The following is a 17,165-nucleotide window of genomic DNA, read 5'->3' as shown; positions in this document are numbered from 1 at the left end:
TACCAAGACATTGAAGTACCTTTTCTGTAGCATAACTCCAAAGTCCGACAGTGTGGCAATAATTATTCTCCAACTGGGCTTGATCACAACAGCCTTCAATTCTCTGCAGGACCTCAAGGCAGCTCAAGAAGACCCAGCAATCCAGGGCTCCAACTGGAACAGAGACCTGGACAGGGAACCAACAAGTCACAGGGTCTCAGAAAGTTCACCATCAAGGAACAGGCCACTCCATCCATTGTAACTACGTTCAGTCCCACCCTTTCATGTTCTCGTCATTGCCCTCAATTCCCATCGCATTTTATCTAATCAGACAATAACAAAATTCCTTCTAGAAAGACAAGACTGAACCTGCTTCCACTATGTGATCAGGCAGAACTTGCCTGATCAGAACTACTCACTGGAAACAAAATGAGTCCCGTTTAATTTTGCCAATCACTTTAAACAAAGGCATCTCAAAGCAGTTGAAGCATATTGTCAAAGGGGAGAGTGAGAAGCCGGAGGCTGTTGTACACATTGGCCAGAATGACATAGTGAGGGAAAGGGTTGAGACTTTGCAGGGTGATTATAGGAAATTAGGCAGGAGATTAAAAAGCAGGGCCTCAAAAGGTAGTAATCTCTGGATTACACCTGGCACCATGTGCTACTGACAGTAGGAATAAAATAGGGCAGATAAATCAATGACAGTAGAACTAGTGTAATGGACAACGGTTCACATTTTGGATTACTGGGATCTCTTTTGGGGCAGAAAAGACTTGTTCAAAAGGGAATGTTTCACCTGAACTGGAAGGGCACTAACATCGAGGTAGGGCGACGTACTGGTGCTATTTGGATGTGTGTGCATGTGTTGGAATGTGGGGTGTTGCAGATCCCAAGAAGCAGTGACAACAGAAAGACAGAGGAGGATGGTTGAGAAGTTAAAGACAGAAAGTTAATTAGAAAAGGCAGGCAACAGCAAGGCAGAGAATGAGGTAACTGAAGAATTAAACTTCTTTTATTCCGATGGAAGGGGTCTTAGGAGATAAGGGAGACAAACTCAGGGCATGAAGAAGAATATTAGCCAAAACATTGACTGCTCCTCTGCTCCAGATGCTTCCTGGCCTGCTGTGTTCTTCCAGCCGCCTGCTTGTCTACCTTGGATTCCAGCATCTGCAGTTTTTTTTTGTCTCAAGCTCAGGGCGTGACTGGGAACATGGGACATTGCTATTGCAGAAACATGGCTGAGGGAGAGATAGGACTGGCAGCTCAATCTTCCAGAGTTTAGATGTTACAGAAAGGGAGACAAGAGAGGAAGGGGAATGGTGTTTTTAAATTAGGGAAAACATTAGTGCTTTGTTTAAAGAGGATATTTCTGAGAAATGGTCCAGTGAAGGTACATGAATGGAACTCAGAAATAAGAAGGGGACGATGACCTTGATGGGATTGTACTATGGACCCCCCACCCTCCACAATAGTCAGTAGGAAACTAACGAACAAATATATAAAGAGATCTCAGCTCTTTATATAGTAATAATAGAATAAGAATAGTAGCGGATTTTAACTTTTCCAAAACATTAACTGGGACTGCCATAGCGTTAAAGATTTGGATGGTAAGGAGTTTGTTAAAATCTGGCCTTCTTTTGTGAAATAAGCAGGACAACTGACTGAAGTTGCTGTATTGCATACAGTTCTGGTCACCGCATTATAAGAAGAATGTGGAAGCTTTGGAAAGGGTGCAGAGGAGATTTACTCGGATGTTGCCTGGTATGGAGGGAAGGTCTTACGAGGAATGGCTGAGGGACTTGAGGCTGTTTTCATTAGAGAGAAGAAGGTTGAGAGGTGACTTAATTGAAACATATAAAATAATCAGAGGGTTAGATAGGGTGGATAGGGAGAGCCTTTTTCCTAGGATGGTGACGGCGAGCACGAGGGGGCATAGCTTTAAATTGAGGGGTGAAAGATATAGGACAGATGTCAGAGGTAGTTTCTTTACTCAGGGAGTAGTAAGGGAATGGAAAGCTTTGCCTGCAACGGTAGTAGATTCGCCAACTTTAGGTACATTTAAGTCGTCATTGGACAAGCATATGGACGTACATGGAATAGTGTAGGTTAGATGGGCTTGAGATCGGTATGACAGGTCGGCACAACATTGAGGGCCGAAGGGTCTGTGCTGTGCTGTAATGTTCTATGTTCTATGAAGTGGAAGTGGAGGGACACTTTGGAACCAGTGACCACAATTCTATTATTTTTAAAATAGTTATGGAAAAAGACAGGCCTTGAATAAAGGCGAAAGTTCTTAATTGGAGTAAGGCAATTCTTGATGGTATGAGGCAGGAACTTTCAAAAGTTGACTGGAGTAAACTGTTTGCAAATAAAGGGAGAATTGACAGTGGGAGGTTTTCAAAAATGAGATAATGAAAGTTCAGAAGTAGTATGTACCTGTTAAAGTGAAGGCTAAGGCTGGTAGGAGCGGGGAACAATGAATAAATATGTTGGGGGTCTGGTCAAGAAAAGGGGGCTTATGCCAGATACAAACAACTGGATCAAGTGAATCTCTCAAAGCGTATAACGGGTGTAGGGGCATTCTTAAGAGGGAAACCAGGAGGCAAAAAGGGGATACGAGGTAGCCTTGGCAGATAAGGTTTAGGATAATGCAAAGACAGATTCTACGAGTACATTAAGAGCAAAAGAGCAACAAGGGAGAAAATAGGGCCCCTTAGAGATTGACGAAGTCATCTACGTATGGAACCACAGGAGATGGGAGAGATATTAAACAAAGATTTTGCATCAGCTTTTATTGTGTAGAAGGTCATGGACACTAGGAAACTTGGGAATATAAATACTGATGTCTTGAAAACAGTCCACATTACAGAACAGGTGGTGCTGAAGGTCTTAAAAAACTAAGGTGGATAAATCTCTGGGTCCTGATCAACTGTATCCCTGGACATTGTGGGAAGTTAGGGAGGAAATTATGGGGCCCCTACCAGAAATCTTTATATCAACTATAACCACAGATGAAGTGTCAGAGGGTGGCTAATGTTGTGCTTTTACTTAAGAAAGGCTGTAAGGAAAAGCCTGGGAACTACAGACCAGTGAGTCTGACATTTAGTGACGAGTAAGCTGTTGGATGGGATTCTGAGAGACAAGGACTGATTAGGGATAGTCAGCATGTGTGTGGGAAATCATGTCTCACAAACTTGATTCAGTTTTCTCAGGACAGAACTAAAAATATTGACGAGGGCTGAGTGGTAAACATTGTCTACAAGGACTTCAGTAAAGCCTCTGACAAGGTTCTGCATGGTAGACTGATAGTAAAGTTCGATCACTTGGGATTCAGGAAGAGTTTGCCAATTGGTGTGATGGTGGGAGACAGAGGATGGTGGTAGATGATTTTTTTTGGACTGGAGGCCTGTGACCATTGGGTTCGGAGCTGAATCCACTTTTGTTTGCGATTTATATAAAGAATTTAGATGAGAATTTAGGAAGCATAATTAGTAAATTTGCAGATGATACCAAAATTGTGGTATAGTCAACCCTGAAGAAGTTTATTTAAGATTACATAAATTAAATTCAACGTTCTCCCTCAGAGGGTCTTGAGTCTTTAGAACTCTCTCCCCGAGAAGACAGGGAAGCAGAATCCTTGAATATTTTTAAGCTCTTTAATGATGAATTCTATCACCTTCCCTATGACAGACACTAAGCTAGCCAGCCTTTAGTTTTCTATTTCTTCTTATCTCCCTCAGTTTTGCAATAAAGGACTTCCTGTATTCCAATCTAATGGGGCCTTCCCTCTGACATCCTTTCCCATCAGCTGTTGTTCCATTCAGCTGTGTTACAAGAGAATGAGAAAATCCTGAGATCTCGTCATTAAACTCATTTTCAGTGATAGTCTCCCCTCGCTCTTTGCTAGACCAGTCGGCAGGTACCTCAAGCAGCTTCAGCTCCTGGACACAGTTGTGTAGAAGCTCAAGGGCTCGCTGTGCTACCTCCCATGGTCTCTGCAGGAAGACGAGCAGAGTGCACTGCCTTGAGAACAGATAGCTACGCAGATCCAGCAAGGTGGCCTTGTTCTTCTGGATCAGCTCCCTCTTCTCCATGTCAATCGGTTTGCGAAGCACCAGCCCATTCCAGCTTCGAACTGGCTGGCAGAAAGAGGTCAGCCAATTAGCCCCATCTGAAATACAAGGGAAGAGCAGCAAATATCAGACAGGCCAGGATTAGGCAGGTTTATCCAGTTAACCTCAGCGGTGAGGGAAGAAGAATGAGACACTCAGTTTGGGAAATGTGAAGAGGCAATATTTGGCTGTAATATTTAGTTTATCTTGTTGCACGTACATTCTCGCTTATACGCTCATTTCCTTCGACCCTCAGGACTGAAGCTACTTTTGAAACCCTTTAGCTGTTAGTGAGGTGCTAAGTCAGATGTGGAAAGTTCAGGATCCCTTCTCTGCTTAACTGGGGAAAGCCAAACTAACACTCACCTCCAGCACCATAGTTGACCACGTACTGTGTGAAGAGTGCATCGAGTTCATCATACTGCACTAGGGCATCCTCAAACTGTTGCAACATCTCAAACACAAACGCTAACTCCTCCTTCACAAGAAACAGAAACATTATCAGCAAAGCTGCGCACACACACACACACACACACACACACACAATCATGTTTGTACATGACACACAGCAACTACTCTGTACTGCTGGAGGGAGTGAGGGCTGTAGCAGTGCACTAGCTACAGAGTGAGCATTCTTCACATCTCAGGGGTGTGAGGGGAGAAGGAAAGAGAAAGAGACAGAAACAGTGAGATGGGAGGGAAGAGAGTCCGAGACAGTCATACAGCACAGAAACAGACTCTGTCCAACTCATCTGTGCTGACCAAATGGAACCTAGTCCCATTTGCCAACCTTTGGCCCATATCCCACTAAAACCTTCCTATTCATTTACTTATCCGGATGCCTTTTAAATGTTGTATTTGTGCCAACCTCCATCTCTTCATCCAGCAGCACATTCCATACACACACCACCTTCTGCAGGAAAATGTTACCCCTTAGGCCCCTTTTAAATCTTTCCCCTCTCACCTTAAAGAAAGGAAGTGTCAGGGAGAAAAGGCCATAGAAAAAAAGAGAGTTGGAGGGACACAGAGTGAGCTTCATTGGAGAAAGAGAGTGCAAGACAGCGAGAGCGTGCGAGATGGCAAGAGACAACAAAAGCGAGAAAAATAAGCCCACAGTAGATCACAGTTCATATTACTCTCTACCCTTCACTTAATCTTGCTGGAAAACACAGACACTCCAGGCCTCATGCAGAGCTCCATGGCTGCTCCTGCTCCCAGTGAATCAGCTTTTGCTGCTTCAGTCAAACACAACCAGGCTGACAGGCAACATTTTCCTCTTTTGGCAGTGAGAGAAAATCCGAATAAACTGTCCTAGACTCGGGCAACCGTACCTGAACCATAAAATATTCACAGAAACTCCAGCCTGCCTCTGTCCTCTTCTCTCTCATGGTTCTCATGTCATCCTCAAATTTTCCCAGGTTCTTGGTGAATGACATAAGCAACAGAGTGCGGAGCTTAGTGAAGAAAGCATTCCAAGAGTCCTGAGTGCGGGAAGAATCCTTCAGGGGATCTGTCAGCACTACACATCTGTCAGAGAAAATGACAAGTCAGAAAGAGAGACAGGCAGACACGGCCAGATTAGGAAATTACAGGCAGAGCAACCATTTCCATTCGGGGTTGGGTTTTTTTGCAATGAGGGTGAGAAACAGTGGATTCTGCTACCTGTCACTTTGTTTGTTGCAGAAGTCATTTCTGATCTTGTCAACGATCGATGTCCGTGGGAGAATGTTGGTTTTATTCTTTTTTTTGGCATCACTCTCCACGACAACAATCAGCCAATCAGAGCTGCTGTATGCTTTTAAAATGTTTTGCCATTTTGTGATCTCATCCTTTGCAGTTGCTTTGTAAACCTCAGTGTCCTAGAATAGTGAAATTAGAGAATATGTTTCACATACCACACAGGGATATAGTACTGCACAGCAAGGCCATCAACTCTGGCAGTGGTCTCTCACTCAGTCGAGGGGACTGTACACCATAAGTCAAGTTATGAGTTAACAACACCCCCCACCAGAACTGTACTCCACCACAATGTGCAACCTCACGGCCTGGCATATTCCCCACTCAACCATTACCATCAAGCCAGGGGCTCTACCTGGTCCAATGGACAGTGCAGGAGGGTATGCCAGGAGCAGCACCAGGCACACCTGAAAAATGAGGCATCAACCAAACAGGGCTACTTGTGTGCAGAACATTAATTCTAATTTTGAGATAGGCTCAAAGTCATTCAGGAGTAAAGTGAGGAAGCATCTTAAACACAATGTTTTCAGGAAGGCATTAGAAAGGTGTCAGAGTTAAATCGGATCAACGGAAGAAAGCGTAACAGGGGACTGAGTTGAATGATCAGCCATGACTATACTAAATGGTGAAGCAGGCTTGAAAGGCTGACTGGCTATTCTGCTTTGCTTGTTTTTTTTAATGTTATATGGTTCGAACAGGGTAAGGAGACCCAGATAAGCTAATTCACAACCAACGGATCAGATCTAAGCTCTGCAGTCCTGCCACATCTAGTCATGAATGGCGGCGTACGATTAAACAGCTCACTGGAGGAGGAGGCTCCACAAATATCCACATCGTCAATGATGGAAGAGCCAGCGCATCAGTGCAAAAGATAAGACTGAAGAATTCGCAGCAATCTTCAGCCAGAAGTGCCAAGTGGATGACCCATCTCAGCCTCCTCCAGCGGTCCCGAGCGTCACAGATACCAGACTTCAGCCAATTCGATTCACTCCACGTGATCAAGAAACGGTTGGAGACACTGGATACTGCAAAGGCTATGGGCCTGACAACATTCCAGCAATAATACTGAAGAATTGTGCTCCACAACGTGCAGCTCCCCTAGCCAAGCTGTTCCAGTACAGTTACAACACGGGTATCTACCCGACAATGTGAAAAATTACCCAGGTATGTCCTGTACACAAAAAGCAGGACAAATCCAATCCAGACAGTTACTACCCCATCAGTCCCACTCTCAATCATTGGTAAACTGATGGAAAATGTCATCAACAGTGCGATCAAGCAGCACCTGCTCAGTGACACCGACTGACACAGGCGCACTCGGATCACTATACTCACACAGCAGTCCGTCCAGAATAGGTGCAGGAAAGGGAAGGTTAAAAGTGCTCGGTTTCCTTCTTTAGGTATCAGCTCTTCTTTAAACTGAACAAAATTCGCTTCAAGGTGGATCATCTTAGGTGGCCGCCCATAGGACCTGGAACATAGGAGGGAAAATAAAGTTTAACATTCGGCTGCCTCACGCTCTCTAAACAGCTGAGAGCTGAACCTCTCCCTCCCTCTTTCTCTGGCTAACTTAGAGCTGAGACCTTCACTTTATCTCTCTCCAACCAACTGAGACCTTCACTTTATCTCTCTCCAACCAGCCGAAAACTGCCTCAATCCCACGCTCCTTCAATGATCTTCCCAGGAAGTGCATTGTGGGCTAATCTCAAGAATCTCCTTTTCATCCAGCTCAGCCTTCTCAGTGTGGAACCTGTGCACTCTGCCTATGCATTAGCACTGACTGCTCCTCCATGCTTCTTCTTCTACAATGTCCACTCACCTGGGAGTGAGACCCTTTCACATGAATGTGAGTGATTACACTAATAGCACAGCCTTGGGAGAAAACTGGCTGAGGGTTGATGACACTTTCTGTCTCAATACAACAGTTTGGTATGGCGTCTCAATGGTACAACTCTGAGGGGAGTACAGGAGCAGAGGGACCACGAGGTTTACGTGCATGATGCTCTGAAGGTAGACATGTATTTTTTTTTGATTCACTTGTTGGAGAGGAGTGTCGCTGGCTGGGCCAGCATGTATTGCCCATTCCTTGTTGCCCCTTGGGAAGGTGACAGTGAGCTGCCTTCTTGAACTGCTGCAGTCCATGTGCGGTGGATTGGTGCACAATGCCCTAGGGAGGGAATTCCAGGATTTTGACCAGTGACAGTGAAGGCTCAGCGACATACTTACAAGTCAGAACAGTGAGTGGCTTGGAGGGGAGCTTGAAGGGGAAGGGGGTTCCCATGTATCAGCTGCCCTTGCTCTTCTAGATGGGAATGGCCATGGGTTTGGAAAGTCTGTCTGAGGATATCTGGTGAATTTCTGCAGTGCATCTTGTAGATAGGACACACTGCTGCTACTGAGCGTTGGTGTTGGAGGGAGTGAATGCTGGTGAATGTTGTTCCATTCGAGCGGACTTTGTGTTGGATGATGTCAAGCTTCTTGAGTGTTACTAGGGCTGCACCCATCCAGGCAAGTGGGGAGTATTCCATCACATTCCTGACTTGTGCCTAGTAGATGGCCGACAGGCTTTGAGGAGTCAGGAGGCGAGTTACTTACTGCAGTATTCCGAGCATCTGACCTGGTCTTGTACCCACTGTATTTATACAATGAGTCCAGTTCAGTTTCTGATCAACAGTAACTCCAGGATATTGAGTGGGAGATTCAGTGATGATAATGTGATTGAATATCAAGGAATGATGGTTAGCTTGTGTGGCACAAATATTACTTGCCACTTGTCAGCCTATGCCTGGATGGTGTCCATATTTTTTTACATTTGAACATGAACTGCTTCAGTATGGTGCTGAACATTCTGCAATTAAGAGCATACATCCCTACTTCTGACCTTCCCTCCATCATAAGGTCAGTAATAAAGCAGCTGAAGATGGTTGGGCCTAGGACACTACCCTGAGGAACTCCTGTAACTGAGATGACTGACCTCCAATGAACAATCTTCCTACATGTCAGATATGATTCCAACCAAACTCCAAAAACAAAAAGACTATGACAAAAAGAAATGCGCAAAAGAGGCAAGTGTGATGCAAAACAAGACCTCTTCACACAGTGAGTAGTCAGGACATGAGCTACACTACCTGGAAATGTGATGGAGGCAGGTTCAACTGACACATTCAAGAGAGGCACTGGATGATTTTTCGAAAGAATTTTTTTCGTGGCAGGGAAAAAATGCAGGAGATTGGTGCTTGGTAATAATTGAGGCTGTTGAGGTTGGTTGCCTTGTCGAGCTAATTTATTGTTCCGCAGACGTTTCGTTACGGTGCTGGGTAACATCCTCAGTGCAACTTCTGATGAAGCGGTGTGTTTTCCCGCCTGGTTTTTAAACTCTGGGGTCTGTTGCGATGGATTGCCTCACTTCCGGGTTTCCTCCATAGTGGAATGTATATGGGGTCGAGTTCAATGTGTTTATTGATAGCCTGCTTTGTGGAGTGCCATGCTTCCAGGAATTCCCGTGCCTGTCTCTGCTGAGCCTGTCTGAGGATCTTGGTGTTGTCCCAGTCGGCGTGGTGGTTCTCCTCGTCCACGTGGATTGAGATGAGTGAGTATTCATCGTGTCTTTTTGTATCCAGCTGGTGTTCGTGCACCCTTGTTGTTAGTTTCCTTCCTGTTTGTCCCATGTAGTGTTTCCCACAGTCCCTGCGGGGAAACTTGTAGAGGACATTGGTCCTGTCCATGGCAGGGAGTGGGTCCTTAGTTTGGGTGAGCAGTTGTTGTAGGGATAACATGGGCTTATGTGCCACTCTGATGCCCAGCGACCGTAGGAGTCATCTGGGTGAGTTCGAACGTATTTCTGGTATGGGGTAGTGTGAGAAGCGTGTTGGGCCGTGTAGTGTCTTTCCGATGCAGTTTGTGTAGGCATCTCCTGACCCAGCTCTTTGGATATTCATTATCTTTGAAAGCCTGGATTCTTCTTCTTGGTGTAGCTCTGTGTTGTTGCCCTTTTAAATAGTGTTCACACGCAGCTTCATTTGTGTGCACTGGAATGGTTACTGTTGAAGTTCAGTACCTGGTCTCTGTGTGTGGCTTTTGGGTGTACTTTTGTTTGGAGTTCCCCATTTGTCTTGCGCTTTACCATGACTTACAGGAATGGGAGCTGTTTGTTCTTCTCCTCCTCCCTGGTGAATTTTATTCCGGTGAGGGCGTTGTTTATGAGTTTGTGTCTCTCTTCTAATTTGATCCATTTAATGATGACAAAGGTGTCATCTTTGTAGCGTATCCATAGTTTAGGTTGGATTTGCGGAAGGGCAGTCCTTTCCAGTCTTTGCATCACTGCTTCTGCTAGGAGTCCGGAGATAGGCGATCCCTTGGGTGTCCCGTTGATTTGCTCCTATGTTTGGCCGTTGAAGGTGAAGTGGGTGGTCAGGCATAGGCCTGGTAGTTTAAGTATGTTGTCCTTGGAGATGGTTTCCCTGGGGCTGTGTTCTTGCTAGTGGTATGTCTATTGATGTGAACAGGGCGGTGACATCAAACGATATCATGGTCTCTTCGTCCTCTATCTTTATGTCTTTGCTGGAGTTGAGGAATTCTTGGGCTGAGTGGATGGAGTGGAGTGATTTGTTGACTCGGTGCTTGAGTCTTCTCTGTAGTTCTCTGGCGAATATGTGCAATGGAGTGCCTAGTAGGGAGACTATGGGTCCGAGGGCTTGTGCACTTTAGGGAGGCCGTAGAATTGGGGTGTGTTGTTTCTTTCAGGTTTCATTCTTAAGAAGTCTGTTTTGTGGCTCTGTCCTGTTTGCTTAAGTTTCTGTAGAGTGTAGAGGATTTTGTTGCCTAGTTGAGGTGTCGGGTCAATTTGTACTGGTCGGTATGTGTTCTTGTTGGCGAGCAGTGCTTGTGCTTTGGAGATGTAGTCTTTTTTATTCATTATCACTGTCATGCACCCTTTGTCTGCAGGTGGTACAGCGATGTTCTTGTCCTTCTTTAATCCGTCCAGGGCTTGTCTTTTCCTTTACTTAGTAACTTAGTATTACTTGGTAATAATGACAATTTGAAGCGCAGGTGCGAGCATAGTGAGACGAGTAGCCTTTTTCTGTGCCGTAGCGATTCTGTAATCCCTTCAGCCTTCAACTCGTGAACACCAAAACCCGTCTGCACCCCAGCATTCCTCCTCCTGAACAATTTTATGTTTTCCAGCATTACATTTCATCTGTCGGATTTGTCCCCGCTCAGATCCACTTACACAGATTCGGCTGTTACCCCCATCACCGTGAGCTATTTTGATGCGGTATCTTGTCAAACATTTTCTGGAAACCCAAATATGGTATGCCTTCATTCCCATGATCCACAGAGCAGGTTGCTCCTTCAACAGTGTTCCAATATATCAACTAAATACAATTTCCTTTGCATAAAAGCATGCTACTCTTCCAATTATCTTGCAATTTCATTATATGCCCAGTTGTAACCTCCTGAAAAATCAAGTCTAATATCTTCACTGTGACAAATGTCACATTAGCGAGTCTATAGTTCCTTGTGTTGTTCCTTCCTTAAATAAAGTTGTGATATTTCTAAATACATTTCTACAAACATATTTCTACTTTCCAGTCTGATGAAAACTTTCTAGAATCTCACTAAATTAGGAAAATTAATACCGATCCATCAACTAACAATCTCATTAATTGTTAGTTTAATGGGGGTGGAGGGTCATGGGCCATAGACTGAAACAGGACAGGGGAAGGAACCAATCTTGCAGGAAGATAGTTTTCTGGAAAGCAGGGTGGTAAATCCGTCTCCTGCCAGGACTCCTCTCTCAGACTCAGGGAGAGAACAAAGCAATGGCACCCACATACTAAGGACAGTCACTGAGCTCTGTAGAATGCAAATGTTTGATGTTCTAAGCATGAGTCTGTGGCCTACAGCATTTTGCAGTCTGCTGACAGCTAATCAAATAGGCAAATGGAGGATAAACTATTCCAGATACTATACCTTCTCCATTCCATTGGCTCTCGTGGCAGTTGCTGCATGAGTATTGAGTAAACAGAGGAGAAGAGGGCTTGGTCGCCAGCACCTAAACACAGAGAAAAAGACAGCGAAACCATTAAGGACTTGGCTCACAACCTCCACTAGTCAGAAACAAAATCCCTCTGCAACCATCAACTGCTCAGCAAAGCCTCTTTCCTCTCAACCCAGTGAAACTGTGAACTCTCCCTCATATCATGGCAGCTCTCATTATGATAAATGTCTGAGAGGACACAATGAGTGTCATGGTGGCTCAGTGGTTAGCACTGCTGCTTCACAGCACCAGGGAATCTGGCTTCAATTCCACCCTTGGGAGGTTACCTGTCTGGGGTTTGTACATTATTCTTGTGTCTGCTTGAGTTTCCTCTGGGTGCTCCGGTTCCCTCTTACAGTCCAAAGATGTGCAGGTTAGGTGGGTTAGCAGTGGGGAACACAGGGTTACGGGGTTAGGGTAGGATGCTCTTCAGCGGGTTGGTGCGGACTAATTGGACTTAATAGCCTCAATGTGTGCTGAAGAGTCTATGATTATATAGCATCACCAGCTGTATTTGGAGTCCACCTGCCCATTCACACACCCAAACACAGCAGAATGCAGTAACTGTCTTTACCCTTGCATTTCAAAGAAGGTGTTGCATTGTATCTGTTACTCTATATATAAACCACCTAAACCCCTCAACCAGATTCCAGCCTGCACGTAACTCACTCCCGAGTATCTGCTTTTCTATGAATAAACCGCCCTGCATCACTTGATTAGATTCCAATCTGTAAGCGATTCCTGGGTGTCAGCACCAAGGTTTTACATTGGGAATTCTAAGTAACAGAGGGCACACGTGTCAATGTTGAGGTCAACAGACATGGGATTTTGAACAAGATTGTGAAATAGATGCTTTCGGTCTTCCCAAATTTCTGTTCAGGCTTTTGAGACCAAGGTTAATGTTGGTGGAATTTGAGGTAACGTTGCCCAAGTGAGATCAGAAGTCTCTGCTCAGGTTACAGTCAAGGTGAATGATGAAAGAGTCATGCTCATATGCTGGTGATGTGGGAGAAAGCTGCATGTACAGAACAGGTACAGAGACATCCTGATTCTGATTTGCAGCTTTGAATTCAGAGTGTTTTAGTGGCAATGCCTGGCTGAAACCTGAACGGCCAATTTCCAAAATGAACATGGGCAGATAGCACAGATTTAGGAAGTTATACAGCACTACTGGATTGGAGATGGAAGGGAATGCTGAAATGGGGCAGTGAGGACCATATTGTAAATAGATAGCAAAGTATGAAGCTGGATGAACACAGCAGGCCAAGCAGCATCTCAGGAGCACAAAAGCTGACGTTTCGGGCCTGGACCCTTCATCAGAGAGGGGGATGGGGAGAGGGAACTGGAATAAATAGGGAGAGAGGGGGAGGCGGATCAGATAGATAGAGAAGATAGGTGCACGGGAGAGTACAGGTGGGCAAGTAGGGAGGGTAGGGAGGGGATAGATCAGTCCGGGGAGGACGGACAGGTCAAGGGGGCAGGATGAGGTTAGTAGGTAGGAAATGGAGGTGCGGCTTGAGGTGGGAGGAGGGGATGGGTGAGAGGAAGAACAGGTTAGGCAGGCAGGGACGAGCTGGGCTGGTTTTGGGATGCAGTGGGGGGAGGGGAGATTTTGAGGCTGGTGAAATCCACATGGGAACCCTGCAGCCCAATGGTATCAAAGTGGAATACGAGTCATTGTTCCTGCAACCTTCGGGTGGCATCATTATGGTACTGCAGGAGGCCCAGAATGGACATGTCGTCTAAGGAATGGGAGGGGAAGTTGAAATGGTTCGCAACTGAGAGGTGCAGTTGTTTACCACGAACAGAGCGGAGGTGTTCTGCAAAGCAGTCCCCAAGCCTCTGCTTGGTTTCCCCAATGTAGAGGTAGCCACACAGTGTACAGCGGATGCAGTATACCACATTGGCGGATGTGCAGGTGAACGTCTGCTTGATGTGGAAAGTCATCTTGGGGCAAGGGAGGAGGTGTGGGGGTAGGTGTAGCACTTCCTGCTGTTGCAGGGGTAAGTGCTGGGTGTGGTGGGGTTGGAGGTAGTGTGGAGCAGACAAGGGAGTCGCGGAGGGAGAGGTCTGTCTGGAAGGCAGACAAGGGTGGGGTGGGAAAAAATCTAAACAAATAGAAACTAGGAGCAGGAGTAGGCTGTTCAGCCCTTTGAACCATTCAATACGATCATGGGGAGGTGATGGCCTAGTGGTATTAGAACTGGACTGTTAATCCACAGACGACAGTAGATGGTAGAATTTAAAAATCAATAAAAATCTGAATTAAGAATCTAATGATGCCCATGAATCCATTGTTGATTGTCAGAAAAGCCGATCTGGTTCAATAATGCCTTTCAAGGAAGGAAATTGCCTTAGGTTGTCTGGCCTACAGATGACACCAGACCCACAGCAATGTGGCTGACACTTAACCATCCTTTGGGCAGTTGGGGATGGGAAATAAATGCTGCCCTAACCAGACATTTTTCCATCCCCACCCCTGTCTGCTTTCCGGAGAGACCACTCTCTCTGTGACTCCCTTGTTCGCTCCACACTGCCCTCCAACCCCACCACACCCGGCACCTTCCCCTGCAACCGCAGGAAATGCTACACTTGCCCCCACACCTCCTCCCTCACCCCTATCCCAGGCCCCAAGATGACATTCCACATTAAGCAGAGGTTCACCTGCACATCTGCCAATGTGGTATACTGCATCCACTGTACCCGGTGTGGCTTCCTCTACATTGGGGAAACCAAGCGGAGGCTTGGGGACCGCTTTGCAGAACACCTCCGCTCAGTTCGCAACAAACAACTGCACCTCCCAGTCGCAAACCATTTCCACTCCCCCTCCCATTCTTTAGATGGCATGTCCATCATGGGCCTCCTGCAGTGCCACAATGATGCCACCCGAAGGTTGCAGGAACAGCAACTCATATTCCGCCTGGGAACGCTGCAGCCTAATGGTATCAATGTGGACTTCACCAGTTTCAAAATCTCCCCTTCCCCTACTGCATTCCTAAACCAGCCCAGCTCTTCCCCCCCACCCACTGCATCCCAAAACCAGTCCAACCTGTCTCTGCCTCCCTAACCAGTTCTTCCTCTCACCCATCCCTTCCTCCCACCCCAAGCCGCACCCCCATCTACCTACTAACCTCACCCCACCTCCTTGACCTGTCCGTCTTCCCTGGACTGACCTATCCCCTCCCTACCTATCTTCTTTACTCTCCATCTTCGGTCCGCCTCCCCCTCTCTCCCTATTTATTCCAGTTCCCTCTCCCCATCCCCCTCTCTGGTGAAGGGTCTAGGCCCGAAACGTCAGCTTTTGTGCTCCTGAGATGCTGCTTGGCCTGCTGTGTTCATCCAGCCTCACATTTTATTATCTTGGAATTCTCCAGCATCTGCAGTTCCCATTATCTCTGCCCTAACCAGTGATGTCCTCATCCTATGAAATGGTTAAAAAAAAAAACTGTTTTTCTTCATCTCATGGCCACATTACTGCTTTCTCCCAACACATCTTGATGTCTTTCAGATCTAACAATTACGTTGCTAATTCTTGAATATACTTGGTCGATGATTTTGTCTCCACAGTCTTCTGTGGTAGAGAATTCCACACGATGGCTACATTCCAAGTGAAGGAATGCTTCCTATCTCGGTCTGAAACGGTATAGCCTGTATCCTATTTTGCACAGAGAGATAGGGAACCATGAGGAATTCGATATTCAGAGCAAGAGGCAAAACCTTAAAATTAAAACTGACAATAGAACCACAGGAAGGTGAAAAAGTTCTGAAGAAGGGTCACTGGACTCAAAACATTGGCGCTACTTACTCTCAGATGCTGTCAGGCTTGCTGAGAGTCACTAGCACTCGTTTATTGAATACAAAACAAATACATGAGAGAACAGGAGAGGCACTGCCCTTGGGAGAAGACAGGACTGGTGGTGGGGAGGCAACGCACGTCACCATGCTCTCGAGGAGGGTGCAGTGGGTAGATTAAGATCAGACACAACTGACCTGACAGAAGCTGGGAGCAGGTGTAAAGTGAATCAGGCAATGGAGAAGACAAAAGAGTGGAAGTGCAGACAGTGATGACGGATGACTTGGAGACAACAGACTGACAGGATCGGCTCGATGGTATGAATGGCCCGACCAAGGAATGACATCACAAATCAAGTAGAACATGGGGCTGTTGCCAAGAGCAACACATTGTACAGCGAAAATGATGCCAGTTCAATATGGGGGAGAAAGAACAGCAAAGTCAAAGAAAATTCGTGTGAACGAGCATCAGTGAATCTCGGCAGGATTAAAGAGTTCAACGGTAAGTAGCAATTCAGAAGTGAATTATGGACATGTAGTGATAAACTCCCTCTCTTCCACACTGCACAGAACAACAAGACAACAATGAGACAAAAATAAACAAAGCTAAAAGCCAAGCACAGAGTAGAGAGGCAGATGTGTACAGAAACTTATCAACGTCCAATACTGGCAGAACTATACCCACCGGTACTGTACCCCAGTGTTATACAGAGACAAACCTGTCCCTACCGGTACTGTACCCCAGTGCGAGACAGTGACAGACCCTTCCCCCGCCAGTACTGTACCCCAATGTTATACAGAGACAGACCCGTCCCTACCGGTACTGTACCCCAGTTTTATACAGACACAGACCCCGTCCCCAACAGTACTGTACCCCAGTGTTATACAGTGACAGACCCCGTCCCCACCGGTACTGTACCCCAGTGTTATACAGTGACAGACCTGTCCCCACCGATATTGTACCCCAGTGCTATACAGAGACAAATCCGTCCCCACTGGTACTGTACCCCAGTGTTATACAGTGACAGACCTGTCCCCACCGATATTGTACCCCAGGGCTATACAGAGACAAATCCGTCCCCACCGGTACTGTACCCCAGTGTTATACAGACAGACCTGTCCCCAACAATACTGTACCCAGTGTTATACAGAGACAGACCTGTCCCCACCGATATTGTACCCCAGTGTTATACAGTGACAGACCTGTTCACCACTGGTACTGTACCCCAGTGTTATACAGTGACAGACCTGTTCACCACTGGTACTGTACCCCAGTGTTATACAGAGACAGACCTGTCCCCAACAGTACTGTACCCCAGTGTTATACAGTGACAGACTCGTCCCCACCGGTACTGTACCCCAGTGTTATACAGTGACAGACATGTCCCCACCTGTACTGTACCCCAGTGTTATGCAGTGACAGACCTGTTCACCACTGGTACTGTACCCCAGTGTTATACAGAGACAGACCTGTCCCCAACAGTACTGTACCCCAGTGTTATACA

General features: G+C 46.2%; 1 protein-coding gene across 2 annotated transcripts in view; it reads right to left on the bottom strand.

Annotated features, from left to right (window-relative positions):
• The window catches only part of trappc10 (trafficking protein particle complex subunit 10), a 124,562-nt gene that overhangs the window by 95,771 nt on the left and 11,626 nt on the right, over positions 1-17,165 (bottom strand). For both annotated transcript variants that reach the window (XM_059650076.1, XM_059650075.1), the window contains exons 2-8: positions 11,802-11,883; positions 7,164-7,299; positions 5,754-5,950; positions 5,423-5,618; positions 4,458-4,569; positions 3,903-4,150; positions 20-166 (exon numbers count right to left, since the gene is read on the bottom strand). In XM_059650076.1, coding sequence (XP_059506059.1) covers positions 20-166; positions 3,903-4,150; positions 4,458-4,569; positions 5,423-5,618; positions 5,754-5,950; positions 7,164-7,299; positions 11,802-11,883 — 1,118 coding nt within the window. The remainder of the gene's footprint in view (positions 1-19; positions 167-3,902; positions 4,151-4,457; positions 4,570-5,422; positions 5,619-5,753; positions 5,951-7,163; positions 7,300-11,801; positions 11,884-17,165) is intronic.

This window comes from Stegostoma tigrinum, chromosome 12, assembly GCF_030684315.1.
Source record: "Stegostoma tigrinum isolate sSteTig4 chromosome 12, sSteTig4.hap1, whole genome shotgun sequence".
Lineage (NCBI taxonomy): Eukaryota > Metazoa > Chordata > Chondrichthyes > Orectolobiformes > Stegostomatidae > Stegostoma > Stegostoma tigrinum.
The sequence above is the reverse complement of the archived record's forward strand: the minus strand, read 5'-3'. Positions and strand labels throughout refer to the sequence as shown.